This window comes from Anabrus simplex, chromosome 4 (assembly GCF_040414725.1).
Source record: "Anabrus simplex isolate iqAnaSimp1 chromosome 4, ASM4041472v1, whole genome shotgun sequence".
NCBI classification, from domain to species: Eukaryota; Metazoa; Arthropoda; class Insecta; order Orthoptera; family Tettigoniidae; genus Anabrus; species Anabrus simplex.
Genome location: NC_090268.1, coordinates 424,110,836 through 424,134,141, shown reverse-complemented (window position 1 = coordinate 424,134,141; position 23,306 = coordinate 424,110,836). Strand labels below are relative to the sequence as shown.

The following is a 23,306-nucleotide window of genomic DNA, read 5'->3' as shown; positions in this document are numbered from 1 at the left end:
GATACATGCAGTGATTGTAGAAGTAGTTTTAAAGATTACGTTGACAAATGCATATACATCTTTTGTAATAAATTATTGAATAATTATAGAAAAGTTATCGCAGACAAACTCGTGGCTAAGAAGAAGGAATCCTCAAGTAAGGATAGCCATAAATCGGCAAAGAAAAGGAAAATTGATAAACTGAAACCTTAAGAATTGTTAGATAAGTTTTAAGAAGACGCCTAATTCTAAAAAAAGGTTCCAGACTATTGTTGTGAATTGCTATCATGTATTTGCATAGTGACATTAAAACTATTTTATACGTATCATCGGTTTTAATCTTTTGCAAGAAACCGTGTTCCGTTACAAATGACAGATGTCAGCTTAATTTTACGTAAATAAATGTACATAAACTGTTTCGCTAGTTTTCCCCCGCATAAAACTCATGAAGTGCACAAGCCTAAATAAAACCACAATTGAAGGCGTGTTCAGTTATATCGTTAAGATTCAATAAATTAATAATATCATGGAGACAGTGAGAGCGGGCCGTATATTACCATGCTGAACGCCAGCCACTCGCGTGACGTCACGGTCCGAGCCTTGTGGCCTGTCTATCTAGTGTGGCCTTGGTAGGACGTAGAGTGGAGAGGGAGGGAAGTTGTTGCGTAGGCGCGGCATGATGCGGTGAGAGTAGCCCTTGTTCCTGTTGACCTTGTAATTGTGGATGGGATAACTGTTGTGATGACTGCATTGATGGCAAGGCTGTATGATACTGAGTGTTTATTATAGATGAATTTTGTACTGGTTGTGTTGGTAGAGGAGGAAATTCTTCGCGACTACTGTATTGTGGTACAGTAGCAACCACCTGAGCGTATCCCTGACTTTGCTGCTCTGTTGATGTATGCATAGAAGGTGTGTTATAAGCAGTTGCCCTTTTCATGTCTCGCTGTCTAACGTACACCGGACAGTTCTTATCTGAAGCAAAATGTTGACCTTGACAGAGTGCACAACAAACTTCCGTGGTATTGTCACAGTTTTCTGTTAAGTGTGGACCCGCACATCTATTACAGCGCGCTACTCTTGACTTACATTGTCCTTGCCTGTGGCCAAGACGTAAACATATGTCACACTGCACTACCGGAGCAAAATACCGTTCCACAGCACAGTAAGTTCTCAATATAGCTATATGAGTGGGGAGGGACTGCGATCGAAAAGTTACGAGACACACTGGGATTGCCATAACTTGATCTGGGTTCGTATGTGATCTTTTGGTATATCTCAATACGCACAACTGGATATGGAGAGTCAATTTCTTCTAAAATTTCCTGCTCGCTTAACGTAGTGTCGACATTTCTGATTATACTCTGTTTATGGATCAGAAAGTTAGGAATGTAAGCTTTCAAATTCCTTTGTTTAAAAACATCACATTGTACAATTAAATTTGCAGATCCTGCCGTGCGAGCTAGAATTTTTAAACCATTTTTTCCAATAGGGCGGATGTCAACCACTTCCTTTTTAAAGGTATTGTTATGTTGAAAAAGCAGTTTACCTATCGACATAGGGTGTAGATGACCAACTTTACAGTCCAAACTTTCTACGAAAATACAGTACGGGACTATGTCTGTGCGACTATAACTATTATCTTTACTTTGATAGGTAGGCGCTATCTTATCAGAACTAAGCTTATTTGAACTTGAGTAATTATTTACTGGCACGTCTTGGACCGAGGGATTACTAGATGTTGAAGTACTGGCGTCTGACATATCCATGTTTCACAATGAAGTATTTATTTATTTTCCACCTAGTCGATACAATGATTGCCTAAGGCAATTTTTATTGGTCAAAAGTGGTACATGTTTCGTATATTATCAACATCTTCAGCCACATAACACTGTTTATGTTAATTATGTTAATTTCAAGGACACTTCCTCTAAAGCATTACTTTGTCAATTTTATATTTTTCATCTAAACAGTGTTATGTGGCTGAAGATGTTGATAATATACGAAACATGTACCACTTTTGACCAATAAAAATTGCCTTAGGCAATCATTGTATCGACTAGGTGGAAAATAAATAAATACTTCATTGTGAATCTATTGAAGTGCGATACGGACCATGAAGCTGATTTTATGTAATATCCATGTTTATCAACTTTTCGACTAGGCTAGGAAAACAACACAACTGCGACTGCCCTAAATACAGATCAGTGGCGATTGATTGATTGATTGATTGATTGATTGATTGATTGATTGATTGATTGATTGATTGATTGATTGATTGATTGATTGATTGATTGATTGATTGATTGATTGATTGATTGATTGATTGATTGATTGATTGATTGATTGATTGATTGATTGATTGATTGTCCAGCAATCCTTTCTTCCCTCTCTGGTCCACTATAAGCTCAATAATAATAATAATAATAATAATAATAATAATAATAATAATAATAATAATAATAATAATAATAATAATCAGTATCATCATCAACACAAGGACTTAGGCCCTACCTAACGTGTTTGTGCCGTTTTCCGTGATATTGTACCATGATTTAGGGCTAAATGTTAGCCTTGACTCAATATATTTTTGTTACACACTTTTTCTTTATTGTAACCTGCTAAAATTCCATTCATATTTCCTGAAGATTTTATCTTACATTATTTATCTCGGTCACTAGTAAGTAGAGAATTTTATATTACATGTGTGGTGGTAATGGCACATGGAATAAACTATTTGACCGGTACTGACTATCTGTGTCAAATTTCTATATGCAGGGAGTTTACAATATACACTTATGCTTATGATGCAGTAGTACTATAATTATCACTGTTAATTATGCACAATACCATCATTTTTTGCCCTGTCAAAACTGAAGAGTCACAATGCAGTAAGATTTGAAGTATTCTCTTATTTGAATGTATTAATATGTGTTGGTTTGCGAAGATGCACTAATCAGGTTAGGAATGACTTCGCTCTCCTCTCGATCCTCTTATATTATTGTTTATGTTTGTTAAGACAACCTGTTGACTTGTAGAGGTACCGTATAGAATATTTGTGATTTCATTTTATGAACGTAGTTCATTCTCTTTTCACCTTTTTACACCCCATGAACTTAAAATATTGATCAGGTCTTGGATCCTAACCTATTTCCCGATGTAATCTTGTGGTTAGGATGTTTTGTTGCTGTCTTAGTCATGAAAGTTAAACTTTTATTTTCTTACTGCATGCCTTCCCCTTTTTAGAAATTACTTATGGGGGACGATGGTTGGGTTCTTAATGGTCGCATTGAACACATCTCTCCTTTACAAGGTATTCCACTTAAGATTTCCAACATATTACATCCTTATCATGCTATAAAAGTAATGTAAGTCTTATTGAATTTCTACCTTTCACGCCCATGTTTTTATGAAACATATATTTATATGTATTGGATTATTGATCATTCATTTGGATTGAGTGAGTATCCAGGACATTCACCATGAATTGTTATTTATTTTAAAGGACAAGAGAGCTCATGTTATAGGACAGGGGAAACTATATTTTGAACGGAAGACAGTGAACGTATGAAAACTGTATTAATAAACAGGTATTACCGTATTTGGTTGTTAATGTAATTTCTTGCTTTCTGCATGCAGTAAGTTTTTGGGGTAATTCTTCTGTGAATTATGTGTAGGTAGTTCTTCTTATTGCTTGAGTTATTCACTACGTTTCGGTATGTTGATACTTTGATATCAGTTTATTGATCAGTAACCAGTATCTCCTTTTCTTACTGCCTAGACAATTGTTTTATCAATCCTGTATAGACATTTCCATTCTGATTTCAGGAAAAGACTAGCTGTTATCTTCTGAGAATGCTGTGACTGACACATGCACTAGATGAGGATGTTGTGACACTTCTACTTTGATTTAGTAGAGGGATATGGCTGAAGATATTAGGACTATAACTTTCAAATGTAGTGCCTGCAAGTTCCTGTGTGAAAGTGAAGGAGATTTTTTTGACCACCTGAAATCACATGGCATTTCACCATTGTCTTGCCTTGCATGTCATGTAAAATTCAGTAACAATTATTTATTTGATTACCACAAATCCTCCAATATGTGCAGAGTACCGGTATCATCAGAAGTGAAACGCTTAGAAGCATGTACTGAGTGTTTAAAAAGTCCTGACAAGTGTTTACAATGCAATAAGAATAAAAAATTGGAACAGTGTGCTCAATGTGGTAAAACGTTCCGTATTCATAGGCAGTATGTTAAACATATGGAAAGTCATAAGAGGAATAATTGCAGTTACTGCAATGCACCACTTACTAGTCGAAAAGAACTTGCTCTTCATATGGCAGAGAAGCATCTTGTGAAGTTCAGAGAAGCAGTTCATCAATGCAAGTTTTGTAACAAATGTTTTGTAAAGCGGGTGACACTCTATAGCCATTACAACCAGCATGCAAATGGTCAGTTTGTTTGTTTGTCTTGTGGAATGTTTCTTAAAACAGAGGAAGAATATACTTCTCACAAGGAAAAGCACGATCGTGAGAAACGGTGGCGCTGTGAACTGTGTAAGGAACATTTTAGTAGACGGCAACAGTACCTTATTCATATGAAAGTAAGTAGACTAATATCCAATTTGGATGAGGGAAATAAAATAAAGCAGTAATTTATATCTTCGTAAGTTCCATCTGGATTGTAAGTTTTCAGCTGTAGAAATGATTATGATATGAATGTAAATTTCTCAGTGGTACATTGAGTTATTACATTTATGATACAAAATGCTCAAGTATTGGTGAGTGGTTTGGATGCCCACCAGTTAAGTTTGGAAACTGGAAAATCCATAGGTCAGTATGTCATACCAGTAGGCCTACATGTAAAACGCTATTTTATTTATTTTTCTTGCTAGTAGTCTAACATCACACTAACACATCAAAGAATTTTGGCAGTGCAAAGATGGGAAAGGACTAGGATTGGGAAGGTAGTGGCTGTGGCCTTAATTATGGTCTCCAGCGTTTGCCTGGTGTGAAAATGGGAAACTATTGAAAACCATCTTCAAGGCTGCCAATGGTGGAATTTGAACCCACCATCTCCCAAATGCAAACTCACGGCTACACGACCCTACACGTTATAATTCTCATGTTAGGTCCGTATTGAAATGTACGTACATACAAAGTATGTTACAAGTGTTATTTTTTTATTTTATTTTATCGCTCTACCCTCAACAGGTTTTTGGGCACATAGACTCAACGCTCCGGAAAGTACCGGTATAATCTTGTGAACTTGTGACATGCAGCTTGTTACTACGATTTTAACGAAGGACATTCTAATAATTTTTTATGTTTAGACTAACACCTATATTGATATCCTCTTTTTACGACTTGTAGGAACAATCAGGATCCTGATTTTTCACCATACAGATTTGAGTTTGAGGCTGATGATGCCCTTGATATGGGCAAAACATATTCCTTAACATTTTGTAATAATATTTAATTCTTAAAAAAGATCTCTTTGTATTGAATAGGTGGATATTTAAAAAAAAATAACACTTGTAACATACTTTGTATTTACATGACCTAACCGTGTGTTATTATTACAAGTAATATATGACATATTTAGCCCATATTGCCAACTTTGAACAGTATAAATAGCCTATATTAACATTTAAAGTTCCACCTTTACAATACTAGTACTTACTTTAATGTTTACATCTTTAAACCTAACTGCATGGCCAATTTGCTGGTTGTATAAAATGTTAATCAATCCTGGCATATATATGGATATCCACTCAGAAAACTTCTAGCTCTTGGAATTCATATCCATCTTCATAATGTGCTTGGTTTTGGTTCAATGACCACTGATTGTACCGGTACTACTCATTATGGTGATACAACCTGGTTGGAACAGCAAGAACATCTAAGTTATGCCCCCAAATTGCTTGTTTGTTATCACATCAATAGACTTACATACTTGCAATTGTTAGCCAAGTTTGGTAATATTAACAGAACACACTCCAGCTGCAGGTTCCTGCACGTACCATTGTGTGATGCTTGTTTGTTGCTGGGGATGTAGGAACTACTGTCGTTTGAGGATTGGTTTCTTTACTGCTTAATTTATATGCTGAGCGAAGCAGGGTATGAGGGATTAGACTAGATTTAGTTGTGTGTGTCTGTGTGTATAAGTTAGGCCTATTCTTTTTTCTTCATTGGTTTTCTTACAGCATTTACGTAAGGGGTTAGATTTCATTTAAGTGTGTGTGTAGGCCTGGATAGTAATTTATCATCATTGTTTTGTTTACAGTTTCACTCTGCATAAGACGTAGACATTGTTTGCGTAGGATTGTTTATTGTGCTGCTGTTGGTAACAACATTTGTGTTAAATTCTGGTAATAAATTTCACAATTGATATGATTGGTTTGAATATGTTGCAAGATTAACGATATTTGGTTATAAAAGAAAGATATACTTCTTGGGTGGGTTGGTGGATCCCTGGCCTTGGCAATGGACACATAACTCTCCCACAAGTCAAACGGGGTAAGATTCTTATGATTCGCCTTTCAAAATAATATTTATGCTGGATTGCATTTTGTTAAGTTTTACTGCCAAGATTTTATGGCATTCATCATGTTATCATTTTTCTCCATAAGGCATATACGGTACAACGGCTTTAACCTGACCAGACAACTGCTGTCCAGCCAAATATTCATCTGATATTGGACAGGAAGATGATCAGCGTTGTCGTTGATGCTTTCACGGCCCATACTTAAAGGTATAATATAGGCTTCTGGGCTTGAGAGTGAGTCACGTAATAAGAGCAGTACACACATATGAAAGTATGACATAGATACAAGACTGGGATGAAACATCTGGCGATGAGGAACATACAAATTTGAAAATCACTGAAATGAAATAACAATAGTGAAGGGAGAGGGAAGGGGAACTACCTACGTAAATCCTTAATGGCTGGCAACCACGTATTTCTTAATTGATTGTCCCTGTTGAAATTGTTAGGATTTCTACGTATTTCCACAGCTTCCCCTATAATCCTGGACCTGTAGTGTCTAGTGTGGGTAAGAGCTCGAGGATCTTGGAACACGACATCGTGACCCAACGATAGAGCGTGCTCAGTTGTTACTGATTTCTCTGGCTGGTTGAGACGAATGTTTCGTTCATGTTCCTTGATATGAGTACCAATGGACCGGCATATTTGGCCATTGTATACCTTACATGTTATAAATCTCATTTTTGGTCCGTATTGAAAATTTATAGTTCAAAAACAATAAAGTCGATCTTTAATCCACCTATTCAGTACATTCATTTCCACTTATAGTGGTTACATAAACATACTATTAGTTAAATGGGACATGTTTCCCCCTCAATTCAGGGCATCTTCAGCCTGAAAACAATCTTCAAGAGTATACCTTATATTAATATCGAAGCTAAGAGTTTAGCCAGTTACTAAAATTCAGTGTATAATAATGTGAGAAATGATACATTATACAAACATGTTGATGGAAACACTGTCAATGATTAAACCATAAAAATATTTTGTCAGAGACTAAAACTTATTCTGTTACAAAATTTCTAATTAAAACAATTCATTAAAACATAACATGAAACTCAGAGCCAACAGAAGGGCAGCTACCAACGCAACAGTAGATAGCAAATAACAGCTTTCAACAAACATAGAACATTTTCCAATATCTACTTGCACTTCCTGTCATGGTCTCAGTCAATTTTATTGCCTGCTGGTGCTAAAGGCCCCTTCTGCATTAATTCAACTGATGCTTCAGTTTCACATTTTGCTCATGATTTCATCAGCGGCCTTGAAGATGATGTTTTTATTACATTCATTTGAGTGCTTGTTTTTCACACCCTCATGTCGTTGGCTAATCATTGACGGCGGTTGAAGCTTCCATTGGCTGGAGCGCTCTGACGTCACGCGGTATGAACGATAGCGAGTAAGGAACACAGTCGCAGTACAGCAAGCCTGTGAATTCTCATGCCTGTGAAACATCTTCTCAATCTTTCATCAAATAATAGTCTAGTTTAGTCCGATTCGATAAGTAACGGCACTTCCAATAACTTTAAAACGTGAAAATGCGTTAAATTTTGTCACATGCTGAGCAGGTAGAACATCAACTATCAAATACATGACATATAATATGATAAGAAATAAAATATTGCCATGCAACTCAAAATAATTAATTTATTTCCTGATGAAGTAAATATTTAGATTAAATGGCATAGGAAAATATGCATCATATCAACATCATTATGGAATTATATTAAATTATTAAAACGTACGTGTCAGGAGACTTGATTACTTGACGAACCAGCCCAAAGCTTAGCCTTCTTATTGGCATATTTTCTCTTTGCATTAAAATGCCATATCCTAATAAATGTCCTGGTCCTTACGTAGAGACAAATTATTTTGTCATAGAATACTGGAAATTTTGACTTAATAATAGAAGTAAGAGTTTTCACTTTTTTGCATCTGGATACAGTCTTACCGTGAAACACACCAAATGAAATTTCGAACTGGGCTATATTTTTTAACCACTCATGACTGGGATGTGTGAGGCCCCCTTTTGAAATAACCGAGATCCAGTAACAGGTCTCTTCTCGCACGACATTTTTGTCTCTTTCTTCGTATTTACTGTATATCGGATCACGGATACTGTATTATTTCACGAGCTTCGAAATATATTCTGAAATATAAGTTATTAGCACATAATAATGTTAATGTTATTGGATTTTACGTCCCACTAACTATGTTTTTGAGCACCTTCACCACCGGACTGAGACAGGATCGAACCTGCCAAGTTGGGCTAAGAAGGCCAGCGATCTACCATTTGAGTTGTTACTCAGCCCGGCTATTAGCACATAACAATAATTATAGAAAATATGATTTTCATTCAGTCATTTATATCTGACACCTTTTTACCGTACGAGCTGTAATAATGGAGATATTCAAGAGTTTATTACAAAGTGTTTCAATAACCAAGCATTGCTGACGAGGAAGTATTGTTATGCCATCACAGTAGCAAACTAACTGGCTATGATGGTTGTTGTCGTTATTGTCTTTATAATATGCGAAATAATAATAATGTTATTTGTGTTACGTCTCACTAACATTTACGATTTTCTGAGACTCGAGGTGCCGTAATTTTGTCCCACGGGAGTTCTTTTACGTGCCGACAATTTATAGCGCCACACACGTTTCCATAATATGTTGACTGCATTTTAATCAGTACAGTGGTTCTACTTCAGATACTGACAACATGAACACTGTTCACCCACTGTAAAAGTATTATGTATCCGTGATCCGATATACAGCAAATACGTAGAAAGAGATAAAAATGTTGGGCGGGCGGTCGGTCGGTCACTTGCTTTCTTGGCTTACGCTGCGTGAACTATCAACGATAGACCCCAAGTGTAAGCATACGAAATGTAGAGCATAGAATCCTCTACAAAAAAGTCCGCGATGGCACATACCTATTTCCAACCGGCTGCCCTCTAGAAGCGATTTTATGCTACAGTCCGCGGTAAAAAATGTAACTCCTTAAAATTAAATAAATATTTCGATATTATCCTAGAGTTCCTCATCAAAATAAATTGTTTGACCTCCTCCAGTATTTTATAAGGATTACAATAACCTTGTCAGGACATTATTTGCATGAATGGTTCAGAAGTTATGACCATTTTAGACTGTAGTCATAATACGTGTCAGCAGGACGGGCGACCACTGTTTCATACCACATGACGTCACGCAGAAGGCGGACAGGGAGAGAAACAAGTGAGCGCGATGCGGGAAGAGACCCCTGTGCATCAGCTGAACTCACAAGGCATCCATTTCCAGCTCTCAGCTAAAAATAAAATCCCTGGACAAGCTAAGAATCGAACCCAAGGCTTCTGGGTTAGGGGCATACACAGTACTTCTACCCCATAGGGCTGTCCAGTTTCTTTTTTTAATTCTTTTTTAATATAGTCTAATATAGCCATAACCGACCAGGGTTCCATGACACAATGTTGAGTAGGGACTCTGTGAAAATGCATATTGTTGTAAGAATACTCATAACTCGGCCATTAAATCCCATCAAACTGTCAGTATCACCAGAATTATGCATTTAAAGAACTCTTTACCTTTTTAACTGAGAGTGAATCTTTAAAAGAATCTAGGTCATCGGCTCAGAAGTAAATGTCTTGCTACTGGAACAGTAGAGTCATTCTGAAACAACTTTTCATTTGGTCAGTAAAGTACATACATAAATTATAATGGTCATTTTCACTGGGAAGTTAATAAAATAAGCAAAAAGGAAATTAACGTAGAATATAAAAGCATTTAGTTACCTAAATAACAAAATAATGTAGGCTAATATTATTGATAACAACACTTAAGAGAGTCATTTTTTCCATTCCTACATCAGAATCCCACCATCAGCACATCAGCATCCCTGAAGATGGTTTTCCATGGTTTCTCATGTCATACTGAGCGATACTGGGGCTGTACCTTAATTAATTCTTGGCCCCTTTCCCAACCACATGTCACCAAAAACCTTCCATGTGGTAGTGATATGTTAAAACTGCTAGCAAAAACAAAATTCACTTTCTCTTTTGGGTTAAAAATTTCTATTATATGTTATTTTCATTGTATGCCGGAATATCCATATGTATTAATTAGTACAATTTCTCGTTATGTAAATAAGTGTGTTTATAATTTTGTACCAACGTTCCATGACAGTTGCAAGCTTTTGCACCTTTTGCTGCTTAACGCTGTTTGCTGCTAGACCTACTTATTTCATACCAACTGAGGGTTTATCACCGCTAATTTTCTTACAAAGCTTATGATGAACAATGTGAGGCATAAGGGTTTTATGGTGCTAGACTTATTTGCTTAGGATTGTTAATTTTGCCACTATTTGTTTTCCTCCATGGGTGGGGGCAGTGGAATGCATATCCACAGTATCCCCTACCTGTTGTAAGAGGTGATTGAAAGGGGGACCAAGGACTCTCAACTACAGAGCATGGGTTGGTGACTACAGTTATTCTAGCTGAGTCCTGGTGTTGCTTCCACTTACATGTGCCAGACTCCTTACTTTCTTCTGCCCAATCTGAATTCCCTAATGGAAAAATTTCTGCCAAACTCAGCGGTATTAGGTTTGTGAGGCCTAGGGAGTCTTTCATTTTCACGCCCTTCGTGATCCATCCCTTTCTTTTACTGAGACGTTCATTCTTTGAAGTGTCAGACCTCTTTAATTTTTTTTTTAATTTTTTTTTTTTTTTTTTTGTACTTACCGTTACTAGAGGATCAATCAATCACTACTGATCTGCATTTAGGGCAGTCGCTCAGGTGGCAGATTCCCTTTCTGTTGTTTTCCTAGCCTTTTCTTAAATGATTGCAAAGAAATGGAAATTTATTGAACATCTCCCTTGGTAAGTTATTCCAATCCCTAACTCCCCTTCCTATAAACGAATATTTGCTCCAGTTTGTCCTTTGAATTCCAACTTTATCTTCATATTGTGATACTTCCTACTTTTAAAGACACTACTCAAACTTATTCGTCTACTGATATCATACCACGCCATCTCTCCACTGACAGCTCAGAACATACCACTAATGATAAATGTAAGCAATTTATTTCTCTTCCACCTATTCATTGCAACTCAATATGTTAAAGTTATAAATCCTCATTAAAATAAGAATTGGTACATATTTTGCCCTTTCCTATGGGGCATCATCAGCCGTATAATTACCTCAAAACATATCAGGTACCTGGTTAAAATTGATCTAAAATCTACTACAAACCTGAATACATTAAAAAACTTCTCTCTGAAAGTAGATAGAATACAGGGAATTCATCTTGGGCGTAAGGGACAAAACTTAGAAATTAAATGTTGGCTATTCCTGCTGATCTTACGCTCTTAGCTCAAAATAGAAAGGATACCCAAAGGATGCTCGAGTTTCTTCATGACATTGCGAAGAAAACAGGTCTCAAAGTCTCCTACGAAAAGACAAAGTGCATGGAGTACCAACGTCAGGGAGAGAAAAGCATGGAAGTAAAGTGCGGAAAAATTACAAGAGTAGAAAAGTTAAAGTATTTGGAAGAACTGACCCAACCCAATGGACTAGACAAGGAGGCAAACAAGGAAAGAGCTAGGAAATTTAGGAAATTGGAACTGGCCTACAGACTGACACAGAACAGGTACAATAAATGAGCAATATCCTACAAAGCCAAAATTAAACAGTACAACGCTGTTGTAAAACCAGGGGGGCTGTACAGTTCAGAATGCCTTATCTTAAATAAAAAAGGGGAACTGAAAAAATCGAGAAGGAAAGGAAAATTCTTGGTCCTCAGAAAACAACGGATGGGACATGGAGGAAAAGGAGAAAAGAGGATCTCTACAAGTATTCCAAAAAGATCACAGACGCAATGTGAAAACGAAGACTGAAATTTTACGGACATCTCGTCAGAATGGATGTCAATTGCCTAACTAAAAGAATATTTATATATACAATTGGATTGAGGAGGACAACAAAATGGGTGGAGGAGGTTAAGAAGGATGCAGAAGAAATTAAAATAACACCAAACTTGATCCTCAACAGAAAGAAGTTCAGAACTTGAGTGGATGACTACAAATTCCATGAAGAGCAGCGGAAGAATAGGCCCAAATTTGTAATATCTGAGGAGCAGAGAAAAATAAGGAGTGAACGAATCAAGAAGTTCTGGGAAGAGAGAAGAAGAAGACTGGCCAGAAAGCATGAAATTTCACGCGGTCCACAGTTGGCCAAATTTGGAAGCAAGAAGAAGAAGAAGAAGAAACTTCACTTAAAAAAGCCGTCATTATATGAGTAACTTGGTTTAGGTACAAGTGAAAATTAACAATATCGATGGCCTTGAGCCATGGTCAGTGGTGAATATGATGAAAGTTTAAAAATATTGTTACAAAGTGATGAAAGTGAATATAGAACAATACCAATGATAATACACAAACTAATAAGGAAATGCATTCAAACACTGCCATTTTTCATAATATTGGACCTTGGCATGTGTACTTGATATAATTTGTAATGTATTCAATTTTGTAGTAGATTTTAGATCAATTTTAACCAGGTACCTGATATGGTTTGAGGTAATTATACGGCTGATGATGCCCCATAAGAAAGGGCGAAACATGTAGCAATTCTTATTAAATGAGGATTTAACTCTTAACATACTGTGTTGTATTGAATAAGTGGAAGGGAAATAAATTTCTTACATTTATCATAAGATTATATTACTCAACATGGCTTAGCTGTGTTGATACTGCTACACTGCTGAAAGCAACGGGAAACTACAGCCGCAACTAACTCCCAAGGACATGCAGCTCTCTCTGTATGAATGATGTACTGATGATGGCTTCCTCCCGGGTAAAATATTCCGGATGTAAACTAGTCCCCCATTCGGATCTCCAGGTGGGAACTACTCGAGAGGGGGTGATCATCAGGAAGATGGATACAGACATTCTGCGAGTCAGAGCATGAAATGTTAGAAGTTTGAATCGTTGTGGTAGGTTACAGAATCTGAAAAGGGAGATGGATAGACTAAAGTTAGATGTAGTTGGTATCAGTGAAGTACATTGGCAGGAAGAACAGGATTTTTGGCCAGGCAACTACTGAATTATCAACACAAAATCAAATGGGGGAAATGCAGGAGTTGGTTTAATAATGAATCAGAAAATAGGGCAGCAGGTAAGCTACTATGACCGGCATTGTGAAAGAATTATTGTTGTCAAGATAGACACCAAACCAATGCCCACCACAATAGTTCAGTTCTATGTGACTACTAGTTTAGCGGATGATGAGGATATAGAAAGAATATATAAAGAAATAGAAGACTTAATACAATATGCAAAAGGTGACGAGAATCTAATTGTGATGGGATACTAGAATTCAGTGGTAGGCCAAGGAAGAGAAGGAAATACAGTAGGAGAATTTGGATTGAGACAAAGGAACGAAAGAGAGGAAGTCGGCTGGTTGAATTCTGCACTGATCATAATTTAGTCCTTGCCAATACTTGGTTCAAACACCACAAACGACGGCTGTATACGTGGACGAGACCTGGATACACTGGAAGGTATCAAATAGACTTCATTAGGATTAGGCAGAGATTCAGAAACCAGGTGCTGGATTGCAAAACTTTCCCAGGAGCAGATGTGGACTCGGACCACAAATTGTTGGTTATGAAATGCCATCTGAAGTTGAAGAAATTGAAGAAAGGAAAGAATGCAAAAGGATGGGATCTGGACAAGTTGAAAGAAAAGAGTGTGTGGGATTGTTTCAAGGAACATGTTGCACAAGTACTAAATGAAAAGGCTGATGGAAACACTATAGAGGAAGAGTGGATGGTCATGAAAAATGAAGTCAGTAGGGCTGCTGAAGAAATGTTAGGAAGGAAGGAAAGATCAACTAAGAATCAGTGGATAACTCAGGAGATACTAGACCTGATTGATGAACAACGAAAATACAAGAATGCCAGAAATGAAGAGGGCAGGAAAAAATACAGGCGATTAAAGAATGACATGAATAGAAAGTGCAAGGTAGCTAAGGAAGACTGGCTGAAGGAGTAGTGCAAGGATATCGAAGGTTGTATGGTCCTAGGAAAGGTAGATGCTGTATAGAGGAAAATCAAGGAAACCTTTGGAGAAAAGAAATCTAGGTGTATGAATGTTAAGAGTTCAGATGGAAAGCCACTTCTAAGGAAAGAAAACAAAGCAGAAAGATGGCAGGAGCATATCCAACAGTTGTATCAAGGTAAAGATGTAGGTAATTTGGTTCTGGAACAAGAAGCGGCTGTTGATGCTGATGAAATGGGAGACCCAATTTTGAGGTCAGAGCGTGACAGAGCTGTGAGCGATCTAAATAGGAACAAAGCACCTGGAACTGATGACATTCCCCCTGAATTACTGACTGCCTTAGGGGAAACCAGCATGGCAAGGTTATTCCATTAAGTGTGTAAGATGTATGAGACAGGATAAGTCCCATCTGATTTTCAGCAGAATTTTGTTATATCTATTCCCAAGAAAGCCGGTGCTGACAGGTGTGAAAACTCATGTCTGCAAAATTTTAACACTTATTATTTACAGAAGAATGGAAAAACAATTTGAAGCTGAGTTGGGAACACATGAAGCAATCCTTTACGTCTGATCTTAGAAGGACAAGCCCACGTACATAGCATTCGTAGATATAGAAAAGGCATTCGATAATGTTGATTGGACCAAGCTATTTAAGATTCTGAAGGTGATTGGTATCAAATACCAAGAACGAAGAATTATCTGTATAAAAATCAGTCTGCAGTGATAAGAATCGAGGGCTTTGAAAAAGAAGCAGCAATCCAGAAAGGAGTAAGGCAAGGCTGCAATTTATCTCCCCTCCTTTTCAGTGTTTACATAGAACAGGCAGTAAAGGAAATCAAAGAGGAATTTAAAAAGGGAGTCACAATCCTAGGAGATAAAGTCAAAACCTTGAGATTTGGCAATGATATTTTTATTTTATCAGAGACTGCAGAAGATCTGGAGAAGCTGCTGAATGGTATTTATATAGTGTCAGAAGCATACATAAGTTTAAAATTAAAGATAAGGAAAAAACATAATATAAATACTCCAATGGCGAAGAGCCACATTAAACTATGTGAGCCCAAAACCTTGCACCATCAAGTGCATTTGGCTTCACTTTAACCAGGTCTTTTGTTGTGCAGCTGAATGGGCATGAACTGCATTGCAGCAAATGGGCTGAGGTCTGCTCTTCTCCACATACACACAAGGTACTCTCCACTTCAAAACCCCATTTCTTCTGGTTTACCCTGCACCGCGTAACACCAGAGCGCAGTCTGTTCAGTGCTCTCCAATTCACTCAATCTGTGACATGGCCAGGAGGTAGTTCCTTTTTTGGGGTCATCCATTGACTGATCCTCGTATGTTGACTCCTGACGCGCCATTCTTGAATTCTTGCTTGCTGCGCTGTTCCTGCAAGTGTTTCGGTTACTCTCAAGAAGCTTTTCCTAGACTTAAGCCGCTGGCATGGTGGCTCATATCCAAACAAAGGGTGGGCTTCCGATGTCAACACCTTTCTCTTTTCTTTCTTGGCTGCCACTTCACGGCGAATATCGGGAGGTGCTATCCCCGCAAGTCAATACACGTTTTCCAAAGGTGTAGGTCTCAAACATCCAGTAATAATGCGTCAGGTTTCGTTGAGTGCTACATCAACTGCTTTGGTATGGCTAGATGTGTACCACACCGGGCATGCGTATTTCAGCTGTGGAATAGCAGAGCGAAAGAGCAGATGTCTAATATTACTATTTATAATAGTTTATTTAAATCCGCCTTGATCAATACACTCATTAAATGAAAGAAACATTATTAATTAAACCATACATGTTTCGGGAAATCTCAACATTGCCTTCATCAGTGGTTATATCAAAGAATAACACAATATGACACAATCTTTTGTTTTACAATTTGAAGGAGTATTGTGTCCCAATACATCATATCAAAGAGTAAAGAGAACTTATGAAATATTATAAAAATGATCAATACATACAATTTTGGTTGAACTGAATGAGAACACTATACAAATTTAGGATCTTCAACTTTTTCTTCTTTTTGTTCCTTAAATGATTATATGCTAGCCTAAACAGTGGGTTATCTTCTGTACTTTTCTCATTTAAACATGTATGGTTTAATTAATAATGTTTCTTTCATTTAATGAGTGTATTGGTCAAGGCGGATTTAAATAAACTATTATAAATAGTTATATTATACATTCAGACCAGTCAATACGGACCAAACACAATATTAACCTATCATGGTTAAGTTTATTAACAGGGCAGATGTCCTCACTGTGTCTGGTTGTGCTCCCCAAGATGTTCCAGTTAGCTTCCGCACAATATTGTTTCTAGCAGCCACTTTCTGCTTGATGTTCAAACAATATTTTCTGTAGGTTAAGGCACGATCCAGAGTGACTCTGAGGTACTTCGGGATAGGATTGTGTTGTAATGCTATGCCTTGAAAGTGACCTTCAGATTTCGGGAAGGTTCTCTGTTGTTTAGATGGAAAACACAGGTTTGCGTCTTAGTTGGGTTTGGTGTTAGTTGATTCTTCTTGTAATAGCCAGCAAGAGTGTCTAGAGCTGTGGACAATGTTTGTTCAATCGCCTCAAAATTATCCCCCTGAGAAGTGATGACACAATCATCAGCATAGATGAAACTATTCGTCCCGGCAGGATCATTTGTCTAAATATTGAAAAGCATTGGTGCCAACACGCTTCTCTGAGGTAGTCCGTTCTTCTGTATCCTCCACCTGCTTCTTTTTCCCTGGAACTCAACGAAGAAACTTCGATTTTGAAGTAGGTTTCTAATGGCACAAGTCAGATGGAAGTCCTTGGTCATGCTGTATACCTTTCCAAGGAGAATTCAGTGATTAACAGTATCATATGCTGCCGAGAGATCTATAAATGCAGCTCCTGTGATTTTCCGGCTTTTGAAACCATCTTCTATGTGTTGACTTAATTTCAACACCTGCGATGTGCAGCTTTTCCTTCTCCTGAATCCAGCTTGCTGTGGAATCAGAAGTGGCTTGATTTTATCAGTCAACCTATTGAGGATTAGTCTCTCCAGAATCTTAAAAAGATGGCATAATAAGGGGATTGGTCTGTAGCTCCTAGGGTCATTTTTATCTTTGCCTGGTTTTAGAATGGCTATGACCCTAGCTTTCCTCCATATTTTAGGTATCATGGAAGACTGAATGCTGTTATTCATGAGTTCTAGCAACCAGCACTTCGCAGTAGGACCAAAGTTCTTAATTTGTTCCATTTGAAGGTCATCGAATCCTGCTGACTTCCCAATCTTACACTTACTGAGAGCTAATTCCAGTTCAGTTAGTGTGAAAAGCTTAGATAACTCATTGCTCTCGTCTGGTTGTCTGACTATAGGATTCTGCCCTACTTTCATGGAAAGCTTTGGTTTTCCATTAAGCAAAAGTTGGTGTGCTATTTGATCTGCACTCAGATTGGCATGTGTGTTACCTTGTGTGGGATCATTGCTCAAGCGTTTCAAAAGTCTCCAGGCTTCTTGACTGCTCCTACACATATCGACTTCAGACATCAACTTCATCCATGTCTCCTTCTTTGCCTGGAAGATAGAGGAAAGAACACTTTGTGCTCCTTGAAGCGTGTGCAGAACTAAGAGTACAACATGAAAAATAAATAAGTCCAAAACAAAAGTAATGGAGTGCAGTCGAATGAAGGCAGGTGATACAGGAAATATTAGATTAGGAAATGAAGCCTTAAAGGAAGTAGGTGAATATTGTTACTTGGGTAGTAAAATAACTAAGGATGGCAGAAGTAAAAAGGACATAAAATGCAGACTAGTACAAGCAAGGAAGAGCTTTCTTAACGAAAGAAATTTGCTCACTTCAAACATTGATGTAGGAATTAAGAGATGTTTTTGAAGACTTTTGTGTGGAGCATGGCTTTGTAAGGAAGTGAAACATGGATGATAACTAGCTCAGAAAGAAAGAGAATAGAAGCTTTTGAAATATGGTGTTACAGGAGAATGCTGAAGGTGAGATGGATAGATCAAATCAAGAATGAAGAGATACTGAATCGAATTGGTGAGAGGAGATCGATTTGGCAAAATTTGACGAGAAGAAGTGATAGAATGATAGAACACATCTTAAGACACCCAGGACTTGTTCAGTTGATTTTGGAAGGAAGTGTAGGTGGTAAGAAGGGCAGGGATGGACCAAGATATGAATATGACAATTAGATTAGAGCAGATGTAGGATGCAATAGTTACGTAGAAATGAAAACGTTAGCACAGGATAGGGTAGCATGGAGGGCTGCATCAAACCAGTCTATGGAATGATGACTCAAACAACAACAACACCATAAGATGACTTTCAATACGGATTTGCAATGATTTTCATTACTTGTAACATACCATTTAGTCGAGCAGCTCGTCTCCTTTCTCCCAAGTCTTCATAGCCCAAACTTTGCAACCTTTTTGTAACACTACTCTTTTGTTGGAAATCCCAGAACAAATCAAGCTGCTTTTCTTTGGATTTTTTCCAGTTCTTGAATCAAGTAATCCTGGTGAGGGTCCCATACACTGGAACCATACTCTAGTTGGGGGTCTTACCAGAGACTTATATGCCTTCTCCTTTACCTTACTACAACCCCTAAATACCCTCATAACCATGTGCAGAGATCGGTACCCTTTATTTACAATCATTTTTATGTGATTACCCCAGTGAAGTTATTTCCTTATATTAAGACCTGGGTACTTCCAATGATCTCCAAAGAGAACGTTCATGCCATCAACACAGTAATTAAAACTGAGAGGACTTTTTCTATTTGTGAAACTCACAACCTGACTTTCAACCCCGTTTATCATCATACCATTGCCTACTGTCCATCTCACAACATTATCAAGGTCATTTTGCAGTTGCTCATAATCTTGTAACTTATTTATTGCTATGTACAGAATAACATCATCTACAAAAGGCCTTATCTCTGATTCCACTTCTTCGCACATATCATTGATATATATAAGAAAACATAAAGGACCAGTAACACTGTCTTGAGGAATTCCCCTCTTAATTATTACAGGGAGTTCTATTTTCTAAAAACATAGCCACCCATTCAGTCACTCTTTTGTCAAGTCCAGTTGCACTTATTTTTGCCAGTAGTCTCCTATGATCTACTCTATCAAATGCCTTGTATAGGTCAATCGCGATACAGTCCAATTGACCTTGTGAATACAGGATATCTTCTGTATCTTACTGGAATCCTACAGGTTGAGTTTCGGTGGAATAACTTTTCCTAAACCCAAACTGCTTTCTATCAAACCAGTTATTAATTTTACAAACATGTCTGATATAATCAGAAAGAATGCTTTCCCAAACCTTACATGCAATGCATGTCAAACTGGCTGGCCTGTAATTTTCAGCTTTATGTTTGTCACCCTATCCTGAGGGGCTACTATAGCAACTCTCCATTCATTTGGTATAGCTCCTTCATGCAAACAAAAATCAAATACCGGTAAGTACTTCAGATATTATTCTATATCCCAACCCATTGTCTTTAATATATCCCCCGAAACCTTATCAATTCCAGCCGCTTTTCTACTTTTCAACTTTTGTATCTTACTGTAAATGTCATTGTTGTCATAGGTAAATTTTAATACTTCTTTAGTATTAGTCACCTCCTCTATCTGGACATTATCGTTTAACCAACAATCTTTACATACTGCTGACTGAATACGGTACGTTTGAAGATCCTCGCATACACACTCCCCTTGTTCATTAATAATTCCTGGAATATCCTTCTCGGAACCTGTTTCTGCCTTAAAGTACCTATACATACTCTTTTATTTTTCACTAAAATTTGTATGACCGCCAATTATGCTTGCCATCATGTTCCTTAGCTGACTTCATTGCTAGATTCAATTTTGTAGTAAGTTCCTTTAATTTTTCCTTACTTCCACAGCCATTTCTAGCTCTATTTCTTTCCAACCTGCACCTCCTTCTTAGTCTTTTTACTTCTCTGTTATAATATAGTCAATCTTTACCATTCCTTACCACCTTTGTAGATACAAAACTATTTTCACATTCCTCAACAATTGCTTTAAACCCATCCCAGAGTCTGTTTACATTTTTATTTACCGTTTTCCACTGATCATAGTTACTTTTTCTAAAACTCCCTCATGCCTGTTTTTTCAGCCATACGGTACTGCCTAATAGTCCTAATTTTACTATCTTCCTTTCTTTCACATTTATTTTTAACTACCACAAAAACAGCTTTATGATCACTAATACCATCTATTATTTTGGTTTCTCTAATAGAGCTGGTTTTACCAGCACCACATCCAGAATATTCTTCCCTCTAGTGGTTTCCATCACGTTCTAAATCAGATGTGCTTCCTTTATTAACTTATTTGCCCTTTGTTGGTGATGCTTCCTGTCGTTCGCATTACCTTCCCAATTGACATTTGGTAAATTGACATCACATGCTACAATCATGTTCCTTTCCTTATCGTTTCTCACGTAGTTCATCTTATCAAATAATTCAAGTAATCAAATACTTCTGAATCAGCGTCTGCGCTACCGTTTCCCAGTCTGTACATTCCAAAGACATCAAGTTGCCTATTATCTTTAGAGATGAGCCTTACACCTAGAATTTCAAATTTGTCATCTTTAACTTTTTTGTAGCTTGCAAATTCTTCTTTCACCAGAATGAATAGGCCTACTCCCCCTCCTACCATTCCTATCCTATCTCTATTATACACACTCCAGTTCCGTGAGGAAATTTCTGCATAGATTATATCATTTCTCAGCCATGATTCATCTCCTATTACAGTATCTGGTAAGTATATACCTATTAAATTACTTAATTCTATTCCTTTCTTTACAGTACTTCTACAGTTGAGCACTAACATTTTTTCATCATCCCTACTTGATTTCCAGTAACCTGTTCCCTTATCACCGCTCCCTAGACCACCTCGTTTCCCTGCATGTACCTCCCTATAACCCTTCTAAACAAATTTCCTAACTTACATGTACCACTGCAGTTTAAGTGAAGGCCATCTGAGTGCAGATCCCTATCTCTTACCCACCCATTAGATTCGAGAAATCTCACTCCCAGTTTCCCACGTACCCACTCCATAGCCTCATTTAAATCCTCAATCACCTTCCAGTCAGTATCCCTCCTCCACAGTATTTCACTGCTAACAATCTCCGCTTCCTTACACTTTACCCGTGCTGCTTTTACCAGATTCCACATGTCCCCAGTCATGTTGGTACTTATACCTGCTTGTCTTACGTTGTTAGTACCAACATGAAACACTACCACCTTCTCCTTTCCCTCCTCCTTCTCTTCTACTTTCCTCAACATCTGCCTTAACGGAATTTCTGGATAACACTCTGCCCTGGTACCCTTTTCTCCACACACTTTCCTGACATGTCTCACAATGGAATCCCCCATGACCAGAGCCTCAACCCTACCCACTTCATTTGATCCCCTCCCCTCCTGGTCAGTCCTATCTTTCCTGACAGCTGCAGAAGCTACTTCCTCCTCCCTTTTCTTCATCCCATGATCCTGTTCCACCTGTCTTTTCCTGTCCACTACTCTACATTTCCCTTACCTACCTTTTCCCTTCCTTCTACCTCCACACATCTCAGCAACAGTTGCCTGTTCCTCATCTTCCCTCTGTTGCTGTACCTGTAGTGGCTCATACTGATTTCGCACAGACACCTGTCCTGAATTCGGATCCTGAATGAAGCCCTTAGCCTGCAATCTTTTTCCCCTTAAAACATTAGACCACCCGTCTTCTACAATTCTCCCCTTTCCTTCCCATCCCTCTTTTACACCTACTCTCTCCTGTGCATTGTTTGAGGGAGGCCTTCTTTCCTTCCTGTCCTCTGAGAGAATCCTAATTATCTCCCTCAAACTCTCCACCTCGTCCCTCATACTCCTTAATGCCTGGCCACACTCACAGTTCCTACACTTTCACTTCCTAGCCATTCTTTACTGAATAATGGAAAGAAAAGGAAAAATCTTATAACTTATTCTCTGCAAAATAAAAATGAAAGGAAAGAAATATTGTCTAGGATAGTTCACAAAGATCACATGACAATAAGGTAATTAATATAAGCTACTACTACACTACAATACTACTTAGTTGTATGATATTTCTATTCCTACAACACTCTAACAGGATGAAAATTGCTGTTAATTATTGGAAACAGAGAATAATACACAAGAATTACACTATTCTTAACTGCAGTTAAGTCTAACCTAATTACTACAACAGAATTCTAGTAAGAGAGTTACTACTGATACCACAGATACTACGCTACACAAGTGTTTCACAGTAATAGAATAAACACACTATTTTCTAATAAGGTACTATAATACACTACAATCATTTTAAACTACATTCAGACATATTCTAATTACAACAGGTTATTACTAAGTACAAACAGAAAAGGAAACTACAATTAAAGTTTGAAATTTGCAAGACTACTCAAAATAATAGAATAAGCACTCTAATATCTAATAAGTTGCTATAATACACTATAATAATTTTTAAACTACATTCAGACGTATCCTAATTACAATAGATTATTACTGAGCACAAATAGAAATGCAAATTCCAATTAGGCCTAAAGTTAGATATTCACAAGAACTACCGGTACTCAAGGATTACCAACAAAGTTAATAAACACGTAGACAGATTAATATTAGTACTACTTTATCATACTATACTGTAATAGAAATGAAACCTGCCCTGTACACATCACTTTCC

The 23,306-nt window shown here is 37.5% G+C and overlaps 1 protein-coding gene across 1 annotated transcript in view; it reads left to right on the top strand.

The window, feature by feature from the left end:
* Nucleotides 1-2,743: 2,743 nt before the first annotated feature.
* The window catches only part of LOC136872788 (zinc finger protein 85), a 42,020-nt gene continuing 21,457 nt past the window's right edge, over nt 2,744-23,306 (top strand). The window contains exons 1-2 of the mRNA XM_067146628.2: nt 2,744-2,870; nt 3,808-4,583. Of these exons, the coding sequence (XP_067002729.2) occupies nt 3,903-4,583 (681 nt within the window). The 5' untranslated portion in view covers nt 2,744-2,870; nt 3,808-3,902. The remainder of the gene's footprint in view (nt 2,871-3,807; nt 4,584-23,306) is intronic.